The sequence below is a fragment of the Nomascus leucogenys genome, chromosome 6 (assembly GCF_006542625.1).
Source record: "Nomascus leucogenys isolate Asia chromosome 6, Asia_NLE_v1, whole genome shotgun sequence".
Lineage (NCBI taxonomy): Eukaryota > Metazoa > Chordata > Mammalia > Primates > Hylobatidae > Nomascus > Nomascus leucogenys.
In genome coordinates, this window is record NC_044386.1 from 91,361,646 (window position 1) to 91,379,389 (window position 17,744).

Sequence of the window (17,744 nt, forward strand, 5' to 3'; positions counted from 1 at the left end):
ACTGTCCCTGAAAAAACCCAGACATTAGACTTACAAGATTTTAATCAGCTATTTTAAACATGTTCAACGAACTAAAGAAAGTCACACTTAATGAACTAAAGAGAAGTATGAGAACACCATCTCACCAAACAGAGACTAATATACAGGACTTTTAAGAAATTAATCAAAAAAGAATTCTGGAGTTGAAAAATATAACTGCAATGAAAAAGTATCTAGTGGAGCTCAACAGCAAATATGAGTAAGTAGAAGAAAGAACCAGTGAACTTGAAGAAAAAAGCAACAAACATGAAGACAGGTCAATTGACTCTCGTCTAAGGAACAGAAGAAAAAAAAATGGAGAATAATAAACAAGGTCTCAGAGACCTGTGGGATACCATTATTTTGACTCCCATGGCAGACACAGTGGCTCACACCTATAATGCCAGCACTTTGGGAGGCAGAGGTGAGTGGATCACCTGAGGTCAGGAGTTCGAGGCCAGCCTGGCCAACATGGTGAAACCTCATCTCTACTAAAATTACAAAAAAAAAAAAAAAATAGCTGGGCATGGTGGCAGGCACCTGTAATCCCAGCTACTCAGGAGGCTGAGGCAGGAGAATCACTTGAACCCAGGAGGCGAAGGTTGCAGTGAGCTGAGATCGCACCATTGCACTCTAGCATGGGCGACAAGAATGAAACTCTGTCTCAAAAAAAAAAAAGAAAAGAAAGAAAAAAAGGCTCCTATACATACTGGGAGTTCCAAAAGAAGAAAAAAGAAAGGGACATAAAGAATACTTGAAAAAACAATTGCCAAAATCTCTCTCCAAATTTGATGGAAAACATTAATCTGCACATCCAAGAAACTCAATGAACTCTAGAGGGTATAAACTCAAATAAATCCACATTTTGACAAACCAAAATTCTTGAAAAGCAAAGACAAAGAGAGAATTTTGTAAGCACCAAGAGAGAAATTCCTCATCAAGGAATCCTAATGTAAGATTAACAGCTGATTTCTCATCAGGAACCATGGCAGACAGACAACGTATTCTAAATGTTAAAAAGGAAAAAAAAATTGTCAGTCAAGAAGTATATGTCCAGGAAAAATAAAGGAGAAATTAGAACACTGCCAGATAAACAAAGTTGGACTTCACAGCTACAGATGGGCCTTACAAGAAATGCTAAAGGGAGTTCATTTTTCTGACTGAAATAAAAGGATACTAGACAAGATTTGATTAAACATGAAGAAATAAAGAACACTGGTAAAAGTACATAGGTAAATATAAAAGATAGTATAAATTAATTAACTCATTGATTGATTCACTGACAGGATCTCACTCTGTTGCTCAGGCTGGAGTGCAGTGGCACGATCTCGGCTCACTGCAACCTCTATCTCGTTTCAAATGATCCTCTCACCTCAGCCTCCCAAGTAGCTGGGACTACAGGCGTGCACCACCACACTGGGCTAATTTTTGTAGAGATAAGGTTTTGCCATGTTGTCTAGGCTGGTCTCGAACTCCTGGCCTCAAGTGATCTGCCCACCTTGGCTTCCCCAAAGTGCTGGGATTCCAGGCAGGAGCCACTGCACCTGGCCTATTTTTTATGTATAACACTTTTCTCCTATTAAACTTGAAAAATTACATAAAGCAGTAATTATAAATGTGTTGATGGATGTACCGCCATAAAGAAGTAATTTGCATAACAATGACAGGACAAAGGAGCAAGAAAGGAATAGAGCTACATACAAGCAAGGTTTGTTGTATACTATCAAAATTAAGTTGTCATTATTCCAAACTACATTGTTATAAGATTTTAAGTACAATACCCAAGGTAACCAATAAGAATATAAAAAATAATAAAAAGAAATGCCAATGAAATTAAAATGGTACACTAGAAAACATTTATTTAATGCAAAAGAAGGCAGGAATAGAAGAACAGAAGAACAAAAAAAATCGTAACACATATGGAGAACAAATAGCAAAATGGTATTAATAATCCTACCTTATCAATAATTACATTAAGTATAAGTAGATTAAATGCTCTAATCTAAAGGTAGATAAATGGCAAATGGATAAAAAGAAAATGTATGGTCCAACTACATACTGTTTACAAGAGACAAGCTTTAGACTCAAAGACACAAATAGGTTAAAAATAAAAAGATGGAAAAAAAAGATACCATGCAAGCAATATCCAAAAGCAAGCTAGAGAATACCAGATAAAACAATAATTACTAATTATTACTAATACTAGGTAAAATAAAGACCAAACTTGTTCCTAGGGACAAAGAAGGCCATCTTATAATGACAAAAGGGTCAATCCATCAAGAAGACATAACAATTTAAAATATATGTATGTGTGTCTAAGAACAGAGCCCAAAAAACCATTGAGCAAAAAGAACTTTTTTTGTCGAAACAGAGTTTCGCACTGTCACTGACTGGAGTGCAGTGGCGAGACCTCGGCTCACTGCAACCTCCACCTTCCAGGTTCAGGCGATTCTCCTGACTCAGCCTCCCGAGTAGCTGGAAATACAGGCGCATGCAACCACACCTGGCTAGTTTTTTTTGTTGTTTTTTTTTTTTTTTTGAGACGGAGTCTCGCTCTATCGCCCAGGCTGGAATGCAATGGCGCAATCTCGGCTCACTGCAAGCTCCGCCTCCCGGGTTCACGCCATTCTCCTGCCTCAGCCTCTCCGAGTAGCTGGGACTATAGGCGCCCGCCACCACGCCCGGCTAATTTTTTGTATTTTTTAGTAGAGACAGGGTTTCACCGTGGTCTCAATCTCCTGACCTCGTGATCCGCCCGCCTCGGCCTCCCAAAGTGCTGGGATTACAAGCGTGAGCCACCGCGCCCGGCCTAGTTTTTATACTTTTAGTTTCACCATGTTAGCCAGGCTGGTCTAAAACTCCTCATCTCAAATGATCCGCCTGCCTTGGTCTCCCAAAGTGCTGGGATTACAGGAGTGAGCCAGTGCACCCAGCTACAAAAAGAACTTGACAGAACTAAGAGAAGAAGTACACAATTCAACAATAATACTGAGAGACTGCAATACTCCACTTTCAATAATGAAGAAAGCAACTAGACAGAAGATGAACAAGAAAAAGAGGACTTCAAAATTACTATATACCAATTAGACCTAACACGTTTATAGAACACTCCAGTCAACATAAGGAGGATATATTTTTTCAAGTCCACATGGAGTATCCTCCAGGGTAGACCATGTGTAGTCTACTACAAAACAAGTCTCAATAATTTAAGGAGATTGAAATCACACAACTACTCCAAACACTTTGCAGTGAAATAAGAAATCACATTTCCATGGCTGGGCACGGTGGCTCACGCCCGTGATCCCAACACTTTGGGAGGCCGAGGCAGGCGGATCACAAGGTCAGGAGATTGAGACTATCCTGGATAACATGGTGAAACCCCGCCTCTACTAAAAATACAAAAAATTAGCCGGGCGTGATGGCGGGCGCCTGTAGTCCCAGCTACTCGGGAGGCTGAGGCAGGAGAATGGCGTGAACCCAGGAGGCAGAGCTTGCAGTGAGCCGAAATCGTGCCACTGCACTCCAGCCCGTGCCTCAGAGCGAGACTCCGTTTCAAAAAAAAAAAAAAGAAAAAAGAAAAATCACATTTCCAAAATACAAATACATGGAAATTTGACAACACATTCCTAAATAACCAGTGGGTTAAATAAGTCACAAGCAAAATTATAAAATACTCCAAAATGCACGAAAACAAAACACTACACCAATACATGGAAAACAGCCGAAGCAGTGCTTAGACGGGCTTTATACCTGTAAACCCATATAAAAAAGATCTCAAATCTATAACCTAACCATCCACCTTAAGAAACTAGAAAAAAAAGCAAACTAAACCCAAAGCAAGCAGAAGGAAGGAAATGATAAGCATCAGAGCAGAAATAAATGAAATAGGAAATAGGAAAAAAAAATAGAGAATATCAATGAAACTAAAGATTGGTTCTTTGAAAAGATCTTCACGATTAAACTTTTATCTAAACTGATGAGACAGACACAGAAAGAAGCAGAGAGAGAATCAAATTCAGGAATGAATGAAAGCGGAACATTACTACCAATCTTACATAAACAAAAAAGATTGTAAGGGATACTATAAAACAAGTTTTTGGCAACAAGTTAGATAACCTAGATGAAATGGACAAATCCCTAGAAAGATAAAAACTACCAAATCTGACTACAGATGAAACAAAAAGTCTGAACAGATCTATAATAACTAAAGTGTTTGAATTAATAATCAAAATTTCACACAAATAAAAGTCAGAACCAGATGGCTTTGCTGGTGAATTCTACCAAACGTTTAAAGAATTAACCCAATCCTTTACAAACTCTTCTAGAGAATTGGTTTGTAAAAACTGGATTTCACCTCTCATTCATTCTCCAAAACCAAGGAAATAAGAGTTATATCCCCTTATTTCATTATCATTAAAATGTGTTAGAAAAAGTTACTAATAGTTTTCCATCTGTAAAATGGGAATAAATAACCAAGAAGCAGAAAAGTTAAGTAAGATGTCCAAGGCATACCCAATATTTGAATGTAGGTCAAACCCTCTCTTAACCCAATCTTACTGTAGCATGAAGCAAATCATTAATTTACTTCTCTATCTTATTTCTCCATCTGAAGGATACCACATATATCATCTCTAAAGACCTGTATACCTCAAGTAATACAATGGAATTAAGAGCTTTATTGAAAATTTTTTCTCAAGTTAGAAAAAGAACACTAAGGAAATGGGAGAAAAGTCCCAAGGTACATTGCTCACCAAGAGGAACGAGGAACAACTGAGAAACTGCTTACTTGTTCTGACAGTTTGCAATAGTTCTATATACCAAATAAAGATCTCCTAGCAGCCTCTGAAAAACTGCAAAGTTCTGCCCATGACAGAAATAGCAATTATGCATAAAGCTATGCATGATGTAAACTGAATTAAGGGTCATAATACACAAAGACCTTAAAAGTCAATCTGCATGATACAAATGTTAACTTCATCTAATCACACAAATAAAAATACGTACCGTTCATTATGCTCTTGATAAACGAGTCTGGACTTCTCCAGTAGATATTTTTCAACATAGGCACTACAAGAAAAATAAAATTGGTTGATATAAATAATAAAGTTTAATATAAGGTAGAAAAATATTTGGAGACAGTGTAAAAGTATAAAGAATACTATCCAGATCATTTCAAAATATTCACTATTGGCCAGCCGAGGTGGCTCACACCTGTAATCTCAGCACTTTGGGAGGTCGAGACGAGAGGATCACCTGAGGTCAGGAGTTCAAGACCAGCCTGGCCGATATGGTGAAACCCCATCTCTAATAAAATACAAAAATTAGCCAGGCATGGTGGCAGGCACCTGTAATCCCAGTTACTTGGGAGGCTGAGGCAGAAGAATTGTTTGAGCCTGGGAGGCGGAAGTTGCAGTGAACCAAGATCACACCACTGCACTCCAGCCTGGGTGACAGAGTGAGAATCTGTCTCAAAAAAAAAAAAAAAAAAAAAAAAATTTATATATATATATATATATATATATATATATATACACACACACACACATATACACACACACACACTATTATAATTGTGTTACAGGTACTGTTAGTGTTATCCATGTTAAATTCATATGGTCATGAGTCTTTTTTCTTTCAGTAAAGCAAAATAAAATAAGAAGTTTAAACCAGGCCAGGCACAGTGGCTCACGCCTGTAATCCCAGCACTTTGGGAGGCCGAGGCAGGTGGATCACCTGAGGTCGGGAGTTCGAGACCAGCCTGACCAACATGGAGAAACCCCATCTCTACTTAAAAAAACAAAATTAGCCAGGCATGGTGGCACACGCCTGTAATCCCAGCTACTCAGAAGGCTAAGGCAGAAGAATCACTTGAACCCGGCAGGCGGAGGTTGCAGTGAGCCGAGATCGCACCACTGCACTCCAGCCTGGGCAACAAGAGCAAAACTCCATCTCAAAAAAACAACAACAAAAAAAAAAACAAAAAAAATAAGTTTAAAACATAGTACACAAGATCCCGGAAGACAGACTCTACATTATTTCTAGGCTACTATACCACTATACATTCTTCCAGACATGCTTTGGACAGATTACTACATAAGGCTCAAAGATATACATAGTTTCTTTTTATATATTTATGCTATTGTCACAGCCTAAAATCAATTTATTATATAATGATTTACTCTATAAATAGTTTTTTATTGGGCACTATATCAAGCACAAGGAATATGGAAATAAGTGATCTACTACCTGTTCTCAAATGACTTACAAACTAGTAGAGAAAGTAGGTAATCTAGCAGCTATTATACTGAGTTGATAGGACTTATTGTAAAGCAATGACCAGGATATTATGCATACACAAAGAGAGACACCTGAGATTCAATCCAAGCAGGAAAAGGGATGTAAAGAAGAATTCCCATGGATAGTGAGTACACAGCACAGAGCAAACTTTCATTACATATATCTGGTGAAAGAGTGGTGGGTAAATGAATTCAAAATCTGAAGGATTAACCAGAAGGAAAGGAGAACTGCCTTTATGTAAAGTTATAAAGGAAGGAGGGTACACATACCAACTTCAGGGAAAACAATTAGTTATGTATCACTTAACTACAGAGGTACATTCTGAGAAATGCATCATTAGATAATTTTGTTGTTTGTCAACATCATAGAGTGCACTTACACAAACCTGATAGTATAGCCTACTACACACTTAGGCCTTATGTTATAGCCTATTGCTCCTAGGATACATACCTATACAGCATGTTACTGCACTGAATACTACAGGCAACTGTAACACAATGGTAAGTATTTGTGTACTTAAACATAGAAAAGGTACAGTAAAAATAGGGTATTAAAATCTCATAGGACTACCATAGTATATGCGGTCCATCATTTACTGAAACATCACTGTGTGGTGTATGACCCAAGTTATGCATGACTACAGAATGAGATAGGCAGACGGACTACGATCAAGAGCTAATATACTATATGCCAGAAGAATGAACTTTATCCTGAAAGTAATGAGGAATTAAACATCAATTGTATGTCTGATATTTTTTTCTCTTTATCCAGACTGTGCCCTCCAAGTCTTTAAAACTTCTTACCCAAATGGGTGCAATCAGCTAAGATCTCACTGGAAAGGGGTTCTAGAATCTGAAACGTAAAAGCTTTAGATTACTGAATCCAAATTATTAGGACAAACCTCTTAGGGGCCAGAATCTGACTCTAAAGCTGTATTTCTCCCAGTTGCCTCCCACCACATGCTATATGCTTCAGTCACGCACAAACACAGAATTCCTCAAAGATTCCATTCACTCCTGACTGCACTGCTCACTTTCTTCCTCCCACTTCCAATTCCCTAGTCTATTCCCAGACTCTGTCCAGTAAACTGCATTCCTTCATTAAAATAAAGTCCAAATGTGGGTTCTTTGAAAATCCATTGCCACTACCACCACCAATAATTAAAATTTATTTCTTTTTCTGAATTACCATTGCCATTTCCAGTCTAAATTACCAAAACAGGTTTCCCTGTCTAAAATGGGAGAAAAGAAATTAACATGAACTAATATGTTAAATCCTCACAACCGCCTTGCGTGGCAAATATTACTGCCCCTATTTTACAAGTATAGAAACTGATGCTGAAAGATACTAAGATCACACAGCTAGTAAAAAGCATAACTTTTAACTCAGGTCTGTTTTAACTACAAAGGCTCTCTTTTCCAACTATAGTAGCCCCCTTCCACTTTATCCATGGGGGATACATTCCAAGATGCCAACCGCAAATAATACCAAACCCACATACATATTCCATTCTACATCATACATATCTATATACTACATATATATATATATGGTTTTCTTCCTTGAATTTTTTTTTTTTTTTTTTTTTTGGAGAAGGAGTCTTGCTCTGTCACCCAGATGATTATAGCTCACTGCAAACTCCGCCTCCTGGGTTCAAGTGATTCTCCCACCTCAGCCTCCTGAACAGCTGGGTCTACAGGCACACGCCACCACACCTGGCTAATTTTTGTATTTTTAGTAGAGATGGGCTTTTACCATGTTGGCCAGGTGAGTCTCCAACTCCTGACCTCAAATGATTTGCCTGCCTCAGCCTCCCAAAATGGTGAAATTATAGGGGTGCCTGGCCTGCGTCTTTTTTTCCTATACATACATACCTATGACAAAGTTTAATTTATAAATTAGGCACAGAAGACAGGGGTCCCCAACCTCCAGGGCATGGACTCGTAGCGGTCCTTGGCCTGTTAGGAACCGGACTACACAGCAGGAGGTGAGTGGCCAGCAACTGAGCAAAGCTGAGCTCCACCTCCTGTCAGATTAGCAGCGGCATTAGATCCTCATAGGAATGTAAACCCTATTGTGAAGTGCACATGCGAGGGATCTAGGCTGCACACTCCTTATGAGAATTTAATGATACATGTAACACTCTTGAATCATTCCAAAACCATTCCTCCATCCCCCAGTCTGTGGAAAAATTGTCTTCGATGAAACCAGTCCCTGGCACCAAAAAGGTTGGGGACCACTGCAGTAAGAGATTAACAATAACTAATAATAAAATAGAACAATTAGGCTGGGCACAGTGGCTCATGCCTGAAGTCCAAGATTAGCCTGGCCAACACAGTGAAACACCGTCTCTACCAAAAAATACAAAAATTAGCCGGGTATGGTGGTACATGCCTGTAGTCTCAGCTACTCTAGAGGCTGAGGCAGGAGAATCACTGGGAGTAAGAGGCTGTAGTGAGCCGAGATTGCACCACTGCACTCCAGCCTGGGTGACTGAGACCCTTCTCAAAAAAAAAATAATAAATAATAAATAATAAAACAATTATTAACAATACACTGTAATAAAATGTACGTGCATGTGGTCTCTGTCTGAAAACATCTTACTGTACTATACTCAACTACCTTTGGGTAACTGAAATTGTATAAAGTGAAACCACAGATAAGGGTGGTAGTAGGGGAAGCTTAAAGGGATATATGGGAATTTGCTGTACTTTTCCACTTATTTTTGCTGTGAAGCTACCACTGCTCTAAAAAATAAAGTCTATTTAAAAAAAAAAAGGACTCTGAACATAGACTATATAATAAGAAACAATATTGTAACAAAATTAAATTTCTTGAATATAATAATATGGTTATATAGAAAAATGTAGATTAGAAAATACCAACTGACTTGAAAACAATTTTTTATTTTTATTTTTTTTTTTGAGAGACAGAGTCTCGCTCTGTCACCCAGACTGGAGTAAAGTGGCACAATCTCGGCTCACTGCAACCTCCACCTCCCAGGTTCAAGAGATTCTCCTGTCTCAGTTTCCTAAGTAGCTGGGACTACAGGCTTGTGCCACCGTGCCCGGCTAATTTTTGTATTTTTTAGTGGAGATGGGGTTTCACTATATGTTGGTCAGGCTGGTCTCAAACTCCTGACCTCAGGTGATCCACCCACCTCAGCCTCCCAAAGTGCTAGGATTACAGGCGTGAGCCACCGTGCCTGGCCTTGAAAACAATTTTTTAAAAGAGCAAATGTATGCATAATATACAGAAAGCAAATGCCACACATGGACAGCAATTAAATCTAGGTTAAGGGTATGAGTGACTGTTACATTAGTGTTAAAATTTTTCTGAGGTTTTAACTTTTCCCAAACTAAAAAAAGTTGACAGGGAAGAATTTTAATGCTGACACCAATGTCTGGGAATGAACAATACATAGTTTATAAAAGGGTAAAGACAAAAATTAAAACATGCTCCAATGCCTACACCTGCTAAGTAGCAGTACTTACCCAAGCACAGTGCCTGTTTCTTGGTAATTTACTTGAATAAACTTCCCAAAACGACTTGAATTGTTATTATGAGCTGTCTTTGCATTTCCAAAGGCCTGTCAAAATAAATAATTCTCATTAGTTTCACTAAAAAAAAATTTTTTTTTTTGGAGGGGGGATTAGGTCAGCTGCTTAGGTCAGCTCAGAGACAAAATGCTAAAGAGATAGTAAAAAGACAATTTGCTTATATGTTCAGACTCATTCACAGTTCAGGCAAAATTTTTTTTAAAAAAAAAGCAATTAACAACTGAAAGAAGACCAAGTAGATTTTATTTTCTGCTATTCAGTAAAATACACCATAATTTTATTTTATGCTATTTATTTATTTTGGAGACAGAGTCTCGCTGTCGCCTAGGCTGGAGTGCAGTGGTGTGATCTCAGCTCACTGCAACCTCTGCCTTCTGGGTTCAAGCAATTCTCCTGCCTCAGCCTCCCGAGTAGCTGGGACTACAGGCCCACGCCACCAAGCCTGGCTAATTTTTTGTATTTTAGTAAAGATGGGGTTTCAATGTGTTGCCCTGGCTGGTCTGGAACCCCTGAGCTCAGGCAATCTGCCCACCTCAGCCTCCCAAAGTGCTAGGATTACAGGTGTGAGCCACTGTGCCCAGTCAAAATAAATCATAATTTTAAAAACTTAATGTTCTTTAAAGTTTGGATTTCTCTTTCACATTCCAGAGCCCCCCTACAAAAAAGTCTTAATATATTTATACTTTTACTTTTTAAAAAATTTGCTAAACTGAAGTAACAAGGAGTTAGGAAAATAATAATTACATCAAAATAATTACAATTTTAGAATAGAATAAATGAAATGAAATTCCAGTACATAATGTACTATACTTTATTATGCCTATTGGAAACAAAGCTAGAGTACTCATTACAAAAGAGTAAGAACTATAAACTTCCTAAATTGTCATCCAAAGTATGTACCTTGCAATGGAATACTGCCCAGGAATAAAAGTAAACTAATGATATCAACAAACACTATGCTAAGCACAAGAAACCAGGCACAAAGTACATATCTTATAATCTATTTATATGAAATTCTAGAAAAGGCAAAACAAGAGTAACAGGAAACCAATCAGCAGTTATCTGGGAATCCGGGTGGAATTGAGAAATATCTACAAAGGGGCACAATGGGTGATAAAGATAATCTATAGCTCAATTCTGTGATGGTGGTCACATGGATATATACATTTATCAAAATTCACTGAGCTGTACACTTTAAATGTGTACATTTTATTGTAAGTTATAGCTCAATATAGCTCAATGAAATTTAAGATTCAAATGTTTTTAAAAAATGAAGCCACTGCCCTAGCCTGAGCATTCACATTATACTTGAAGAAACAAAACTAGAAAAGACACAGAGATGATTCATTGCGGACCTTTTTTCTTCTCCTATAATAATCTCATGGGAATGGCATGCCCTCTAACCCCAAAATCCTAAAGTAGCCATTTACTGAACACCTCCCTAAATGCAAAGCTGTTCGTGCTAAACTGTAACTGTGCAGAGAATATATACACGACGCACGCACACATACAAGACACAGCGAGGATGTCAGGCCCAAGCTGATGCCCCAGCAACTACATCTGTACTCAAGTAGTCATACTCAACTACAACTGTATCATGGTCCTGAGACCAGAAACATCAGCATCTCCTGAAAATTTGTTAGAAATTCGAATTCTTGGGTCCCTCACAAAACTATTGAATGAGAAACTCTGAGGATAAGGTCCAGCAATCTGTGCTTATAAATCCCCTTCGAGTGGTTCAGATGTAAGCCAAAGTTTGACAACCACCACTCTACTTATTATGCATGCACTTAAATTTCTGCAAAATTACATTTTACTATATCTTAAGAAATTATTCTATAATGATAGCAGCAAATGCAAAGATTCATAAAAATCTCCAGAAATGTCCCTCATGAATGTTTAGATTATACTGTACTTTAGTAAGTCATGGAAAAGAGCCCAGGCTCTAAACCATCACCAAATCATCTGCAAACTATATACACAAAAAAGCTTGACATTGCTGAGTTCTGAATGCCTAGAATAGTTTGTCCATTCTGCTTTTTCCCTTTCCACCATAGAAAGTTTTTTACAAGGAATTTAGAAAAACCACATAGCACAGATTAATAAAATGTAGAAACAGAAACATAAATTTCATCAAAGAAATATTCATTTAAATGTCAAATGCATTACATTTTGATAAAACTTACAAAATACACAGTGGGCTTGGAGATATGAAATATGGATGTGTGATGCACTACTCCTATTTTCATATATGCCACTTTTGATTCTGCCCAAGGCTACAATGTCAACAGCAAATTAGAAGCTTTACCTGTTACTTAACCTGTGATTGCAATACAACTTTTATCACTACATAAAGTCATTTAGGGCCATTTTGAGAGGTAGGCTTGCAATAGATACTTCACCAAATAAGTTATATGGATGGCAAATAAGCATGAGAAAGCATGTTCAACATCACCAGCTATTACAGAGATTCCGTCAAGACCACAATGAGATACTACTACACACCTATTAGAATGGCTAAAATAATCAACAAAAATTGACAATGCCAAGTGCTGCTGAGGATGCAGAGGAACTAAAACACTCATACAGTGCTGGTGGAAATGCAAAATGGTAGAACAACTCTGGAAGACGATCTAACAAAAAGTAAAATGTTCACAGAAAGTTAAACACACTCTTAACGATATGACCCAGCAATACCACTCCTGGCTGTTTACTACTGAGAAATACAAATTTATATATACATACACATCAAGGCACAAACATTATCATCAGCTTTGTGACAGACAAAGCTTGAAAATAACGAAATGTCCATCAACAAATGAAGGATTTAACAAACTGTGATTCATCCACATAATGGAATACTCTACTCAGAAGCAAAATAAACAACTGTCATATTTTAGCAACCTGGATGAATTTCAAAGATACAACACTGAATGAGAGAAATCAGTCTCAAAACTTTACATGTGGTGGTTCACATGTGTAATCCCAGCAATTTGGGAGGCCAAGCGGGGAGAACTGCTTGAAGCCAGGTGTTTGAGACCGTCCTGGGCAACATAGGGAGACCCTGTCTCTACAAAAAGTTTTTAAAAATTAGACCGGCATGGTGGCACATGCCTGTAATCTCAGCTTATCTGGAGGCTGAGGTGGGAAGATCACTTGAGCCTGGAAGGTCGAGGCAGCAGTGAGCTGTGACTGTACCACTGCACTCCAGCCAGGGTGACAGATTGAAACCCGGGTCTCAAAAAAAATAAAAAACTTTACATACTATAGGACTCTATTTATATGACATTCTCAAGAACAAAAACAGCAGCAATGGAGAGCAGACAAGTGATTCTGAGTCATGAAAGTATGGCAGGGCAGAGGGTATGAAGATAAGGAGTATCATAAGAGTTGTATGGAGTGATGAAACTATTCTGTATCAAAATTGTACACAGATGGGTATAAAAATTAATGTTTTAAAATTCACAGAATTTTAATATAAGATTACTTATTTCAAAAAAACTTAACTCCTCAAAATAGTCATTCAAAATAGAAGGCACAAAAAAGACAATTTCAGATATACATAGTTGAAAATATTCATCACAAGCTAACCTGCACTAAAAGAAACATTAAAGAAGTCGTTTAAGCAGAAGGAAAATTGTATCATATTAAAACATGGATCTATATAAGGAAGGAAGAACAGTAGAAATGGTTGCCCCATGAGTAAATACATAAAATATTTTTTAGTACTTAAATCTTTTGAAAATATCACTGAGTGAGATTAGCAAAAATGGCAGAGTAAGGACCTCTAAACATCCTCTCCTTCACAAAAGGCACAAGAATGCTGACAAAAACTGTCAAACTCAAATTTTTAAGAACTCTAGAAATTAACCAAAGGATTGCAAGAACCCTTGGCAGAGGCATTTAATCAAGAAAAAACAGCTGAGTTTAGGAAAATTAGGCATTTTAACTTGTGCTATTACTACTCCTTTCTCTCTAGCTCCACACTGAAGAGAAAAACCAACATCCTACAATGATGGGGTTTTTTTAAAGACACCCAAGAAGCCACTTGAAGAATCAGAACAGGGATGGAACTCATCTAAACTCCAGTTCCCCATGAAAATCATCACAATTTGACTTATCTGGCATTTCCCTGGAAAAACTCACACAAAGGGTTCTCTCTTTGTGTGTATGTATGTTTTGTTTTGTTTTGTTTTTGAGACAAGATCTCACTCTGTCGCCCAGGCTGAAGTGCAGTGGTCCTATAACGGCTCACTACAGCCTCCACCTCCAGGACTTAAGCAATCCTCCCATCTCAGCTTCCTACCACCACACCCAGCTAATTTTTGTATTTTTCTGTAGAGATGGTGGGGGAGGGGGGGTCTCCCTATATTGTCCAGGCTGGTCTTGAACTCCTGGGCTCAAGTGATCCACCTACCTGAGCCTCCCAAAGTGCTGGGATTATAGGCATGAGCCACGGTGCTGGAGTGCAGTGGTGTCATAAGGACTTTCTTGACCTTACTTGGAAATCCCTTGCTGAAAACAGCCTCTTCACACTCCCCACTGCGCCCACCCACCATCACTATGTGTGTTTGTCAAAAACAATCAGAAGCAATTGTTTAATCACTATAACTGCTTAAGGTGGTAATAACAGAATGGGGAAAAAAAAAAAAAAAAACACCAAACAAAAGGAAACGCTGGTGAATAATATGTACAAAGGGGACTTTGAAAACACCTGAAATACTCACGGGCATATGGAAGGCCATGAGCATGCACAGCACTGCACATGCCCAGGATATGTCGATGCTCACAAAACACAGGAGACCTGTGTTTTGAACTTGAGGTTCTTTGTAAGCAGGAAGCAGAAGGTAAGGCACAGTTGATAACCACTTGGCTGAGTACTGAAGGGGTGAGTCAACAAACACACAGAACCTCATAGTAAAGACTGGAAGCCTTAACTTCAGGCATTTAAGGAAATCCAAGTCTAATCATAACTAACCACTATAACTGAGTACAGTTTTTGATGATCTCATGCACAAAAATATAAACTTTACAAAATTAGTTCAAAGAAGTCATGAAACAACCAAACAATGGTAAGAAAACCACGACAAACCTTGGGAAAATCTCATTTTGAGATGCCACATCATTATTATTTAAAAATGTCTAGTTTTCACCAAAAAATTAAGAGACATGCAAAAAAGTACAAAAGTATGGGCATGGGAAAATGAAAAATAGCAATAAACAGCAACCGTTCCTGATAAAGCCCAGATGTTGGACTTAACTAGGCAGAGGCTATCAGCTATTTTTATTTTTCTGAAACAGGGTCTCACTCTATCACTCAGGCTGGAGTGCAGTGGCACCATCACAGCTCAGTGGAGCCTCAACCTCCCGAGCTCAAGCAATCCTCCCATCTCAGCCTCCCAAATCAGCCTCCTCAGTAGCTGGGACTACAGGTGCATATCAACACATCCAGCTAATTTTTTTTTCCATTTTTTTGTAGAGACAGGGTCTCACCCATGTTGCCTAGGCTGGTCCTGAACTCCTGGGCTCAAGTGATCCACTCTCCTTGGCCTCCCAAAGTGCTGGGATTACAGGCATGAGCCACCATACCTGGCCATAATACAGAACTCTTAAATGCACAAAAAATATCCACCAAGAAAGACCATGTTCTGGGCCATTAAGTCTCAATAAATGTAAAAGAGTTCAAGCTATAAAACACAGTGTTATTTAACCTGGCCAAAATACAGAATTATTAAATGCATAAAAAATATCCACCACGAAAGACCATGTTCTGGGCCACAAGTCTCAATAACTTTAAGAGAGTTCAAGTTATACAACACAGTGTTATCTAACCACAAAAGAGTTAAATTATAAATCAAGAACAGGGGACAGAATCTCAGAGGACAGGATTGGGGCAGGGCAAGATGTGGAACAGATCCACAGATCCACTGACTGCTCCCCCACACACAAAAATACACCAATTTAACAACTAACTACACACACAAGAAAAGCACCTTCATGACAACCAAAAACCAGTAGGGTAAATGGAAACAGCCATCTTAGACTAAGATGGAAGCCATGTACTGAGAATGGCAGAGCCAAAAAGAAGGAGCCCGTGCCCATCACTGCACAATCAATAGATCAGCCCAAGACTGCTACCATGTGTATTATGACGTGAGAGAAATAAGAATCTATCTTCTTTAATCCCTTATTGTTTTGACCTTTGTTACGGCAATCTAATGTTTGTACAAAAGGGCTTTCATTTCTTACTTCATTCGTTTCTGCATTGTTTGAATGCTTTATAGCATGTATAATTAGTTTAATGACTTAAAATATATACATAATCTATCTATGTTTATTTACCTATAAGTAAAGATACAGATATAAGTAGATATATATCTATATATAGGGAGAGTGAAATCCATATTTATCTATATAGTCTATACAGAGGTTAGATAGATATAATGTGCAGTGGGCCAAAGATAGAGACTTTAGATTTTGGTTTTCTGATACACCAAAATATTTTGAATTATTTATACCTTCCTGAAAATTAAATTCACAAATCTTTATTGAGAACTGGTCACGTGAAAGAAACTAAATTGACACAAATAAGTATGTCATTGTTTTGGAAAGTACTATATTCACTCCTGAGTAGCAAATTAATTTCAACAAAACAATACCATCCATACTTTTCAAGTAATACTGTTAATCTAAAGTTCACTGATTTGAAGTTTCGTTTATACTTAATTTGGTAAAATCTGTTTTGCTTTATAGTTGTATACAAACTTTAAGGAAAAAAATTTAAATACAGTTTTATATTTGTACATTTTTCAGTGTCTTTAAAATTTTTGTTTATATATACTTATAATAAAATAATTAGGTTTCAAAAAAAAAAAAAAAGATAGGATTTAAATATTTACAAACTAAACACAAATCTAAGCAACCCATGGTTCAAAGAAGAAATCAGGCCAGGCACAGTGGCTCAGGCCTGTAATCCTAGCACTTTGGGAGGCTGAGGTGGGTGGATCATCTGAGGTCAGGAGTTCAAGACCAGCCTGGCCTACATGGAGAAACCCCATGTAGCCTGGCCTACATGGAGAAAGACACAAAAATTAGCTGGGTGTGGTGGCGCACACCCAGCTACTCAAGAGGCTATAGTCCCAGCTATTCAAGAGGCTGAGAAAGGAGAATCACTTGATCCAGGCAAGTGGAGTTTGCAATGAGCCGAGATCACGCCACTGTACTCCAGCCCAGGTGACAGAGCAAGATTCTGTCTCAAAGAAAAAAAAGGGGGTGGGTGGGATCTGTCTCTGCTCTTCCATGTCCTCCACCTCAGGAGCCCCTGGTGACTTTGTCACAGCCTCCACTGCTCTGTGATCTCCAGGTCCTGGGAGATGCACAGCTAAGACGCCAGTACATCCTGGAAGCTGGGAAATGACCCTGAACCTGCAGCAGCAACCTGGTCTCTCCATCACCCTAGGCTTGTGGACCACCAATCACAACCTCATCCACCTGCATGGACACAGGAATATGTTAGAAAATAGCCCTGCCTGGGCCATCAAGCTCCAAACGGTCATCCAACTAGGAGCCTCGGACAATGGCCACTTTTGCTGGGAACCCGTAGATAGGCCTCTAGGAAGATCTGACTGCTGTTTTTCCAAAACAGTGCCCCCTGTCAGCAGGAGGCAGCTAAAATCGGTCTTCATCCTTATCCTTATCTTTATCCTTATTCTATTGGCACTTAGATGCACTTCTTTAGAGGGGAGAATGAGACAGTCAAGTAATAAAAGGTTCCAGGAGAATCTCCAACTGACCTGCATACTGGGAAGACAGGGTGAAGACTTGTTAAGTCTATGCCATTTGCAGGGGGGAGGAGCCTGGCCTCTCCTG

General features: G+C 38.5%; 1 protein-coding gene across 5 annotated transcripts in view; it reads right to left on the minus strand.

Moving 5' to 3' along the window:
- The window catches only part of MYO9A (myosin IXA), a 304,154-nt gene that overhangs the window by 207,708 nt on the left and 78,702 nt on the right, over positions 1 to 17,744 (minus strand). For all 5 annotated transcript variants that reach the window (XM_030814687.1, XM_030814685.1, XM_030814686.1 and 2 more), the window contains exons 3-4: positions 9,810 to 9,904; positions 5,023 to 5,085 (exon numbers count right to left, since the gene is read on the minus strand). In XM_030814687.1, the coding sequence (XP_030670547.1) occupies positions 5,023 to 5,085; positions 9,810 to 9,904 (158 nt within the window). The remainder of the gene's footprint in view (positions 1 to 5,022; positions 5,086 to 9,809; positions 9,905 to 17,744) is intronic.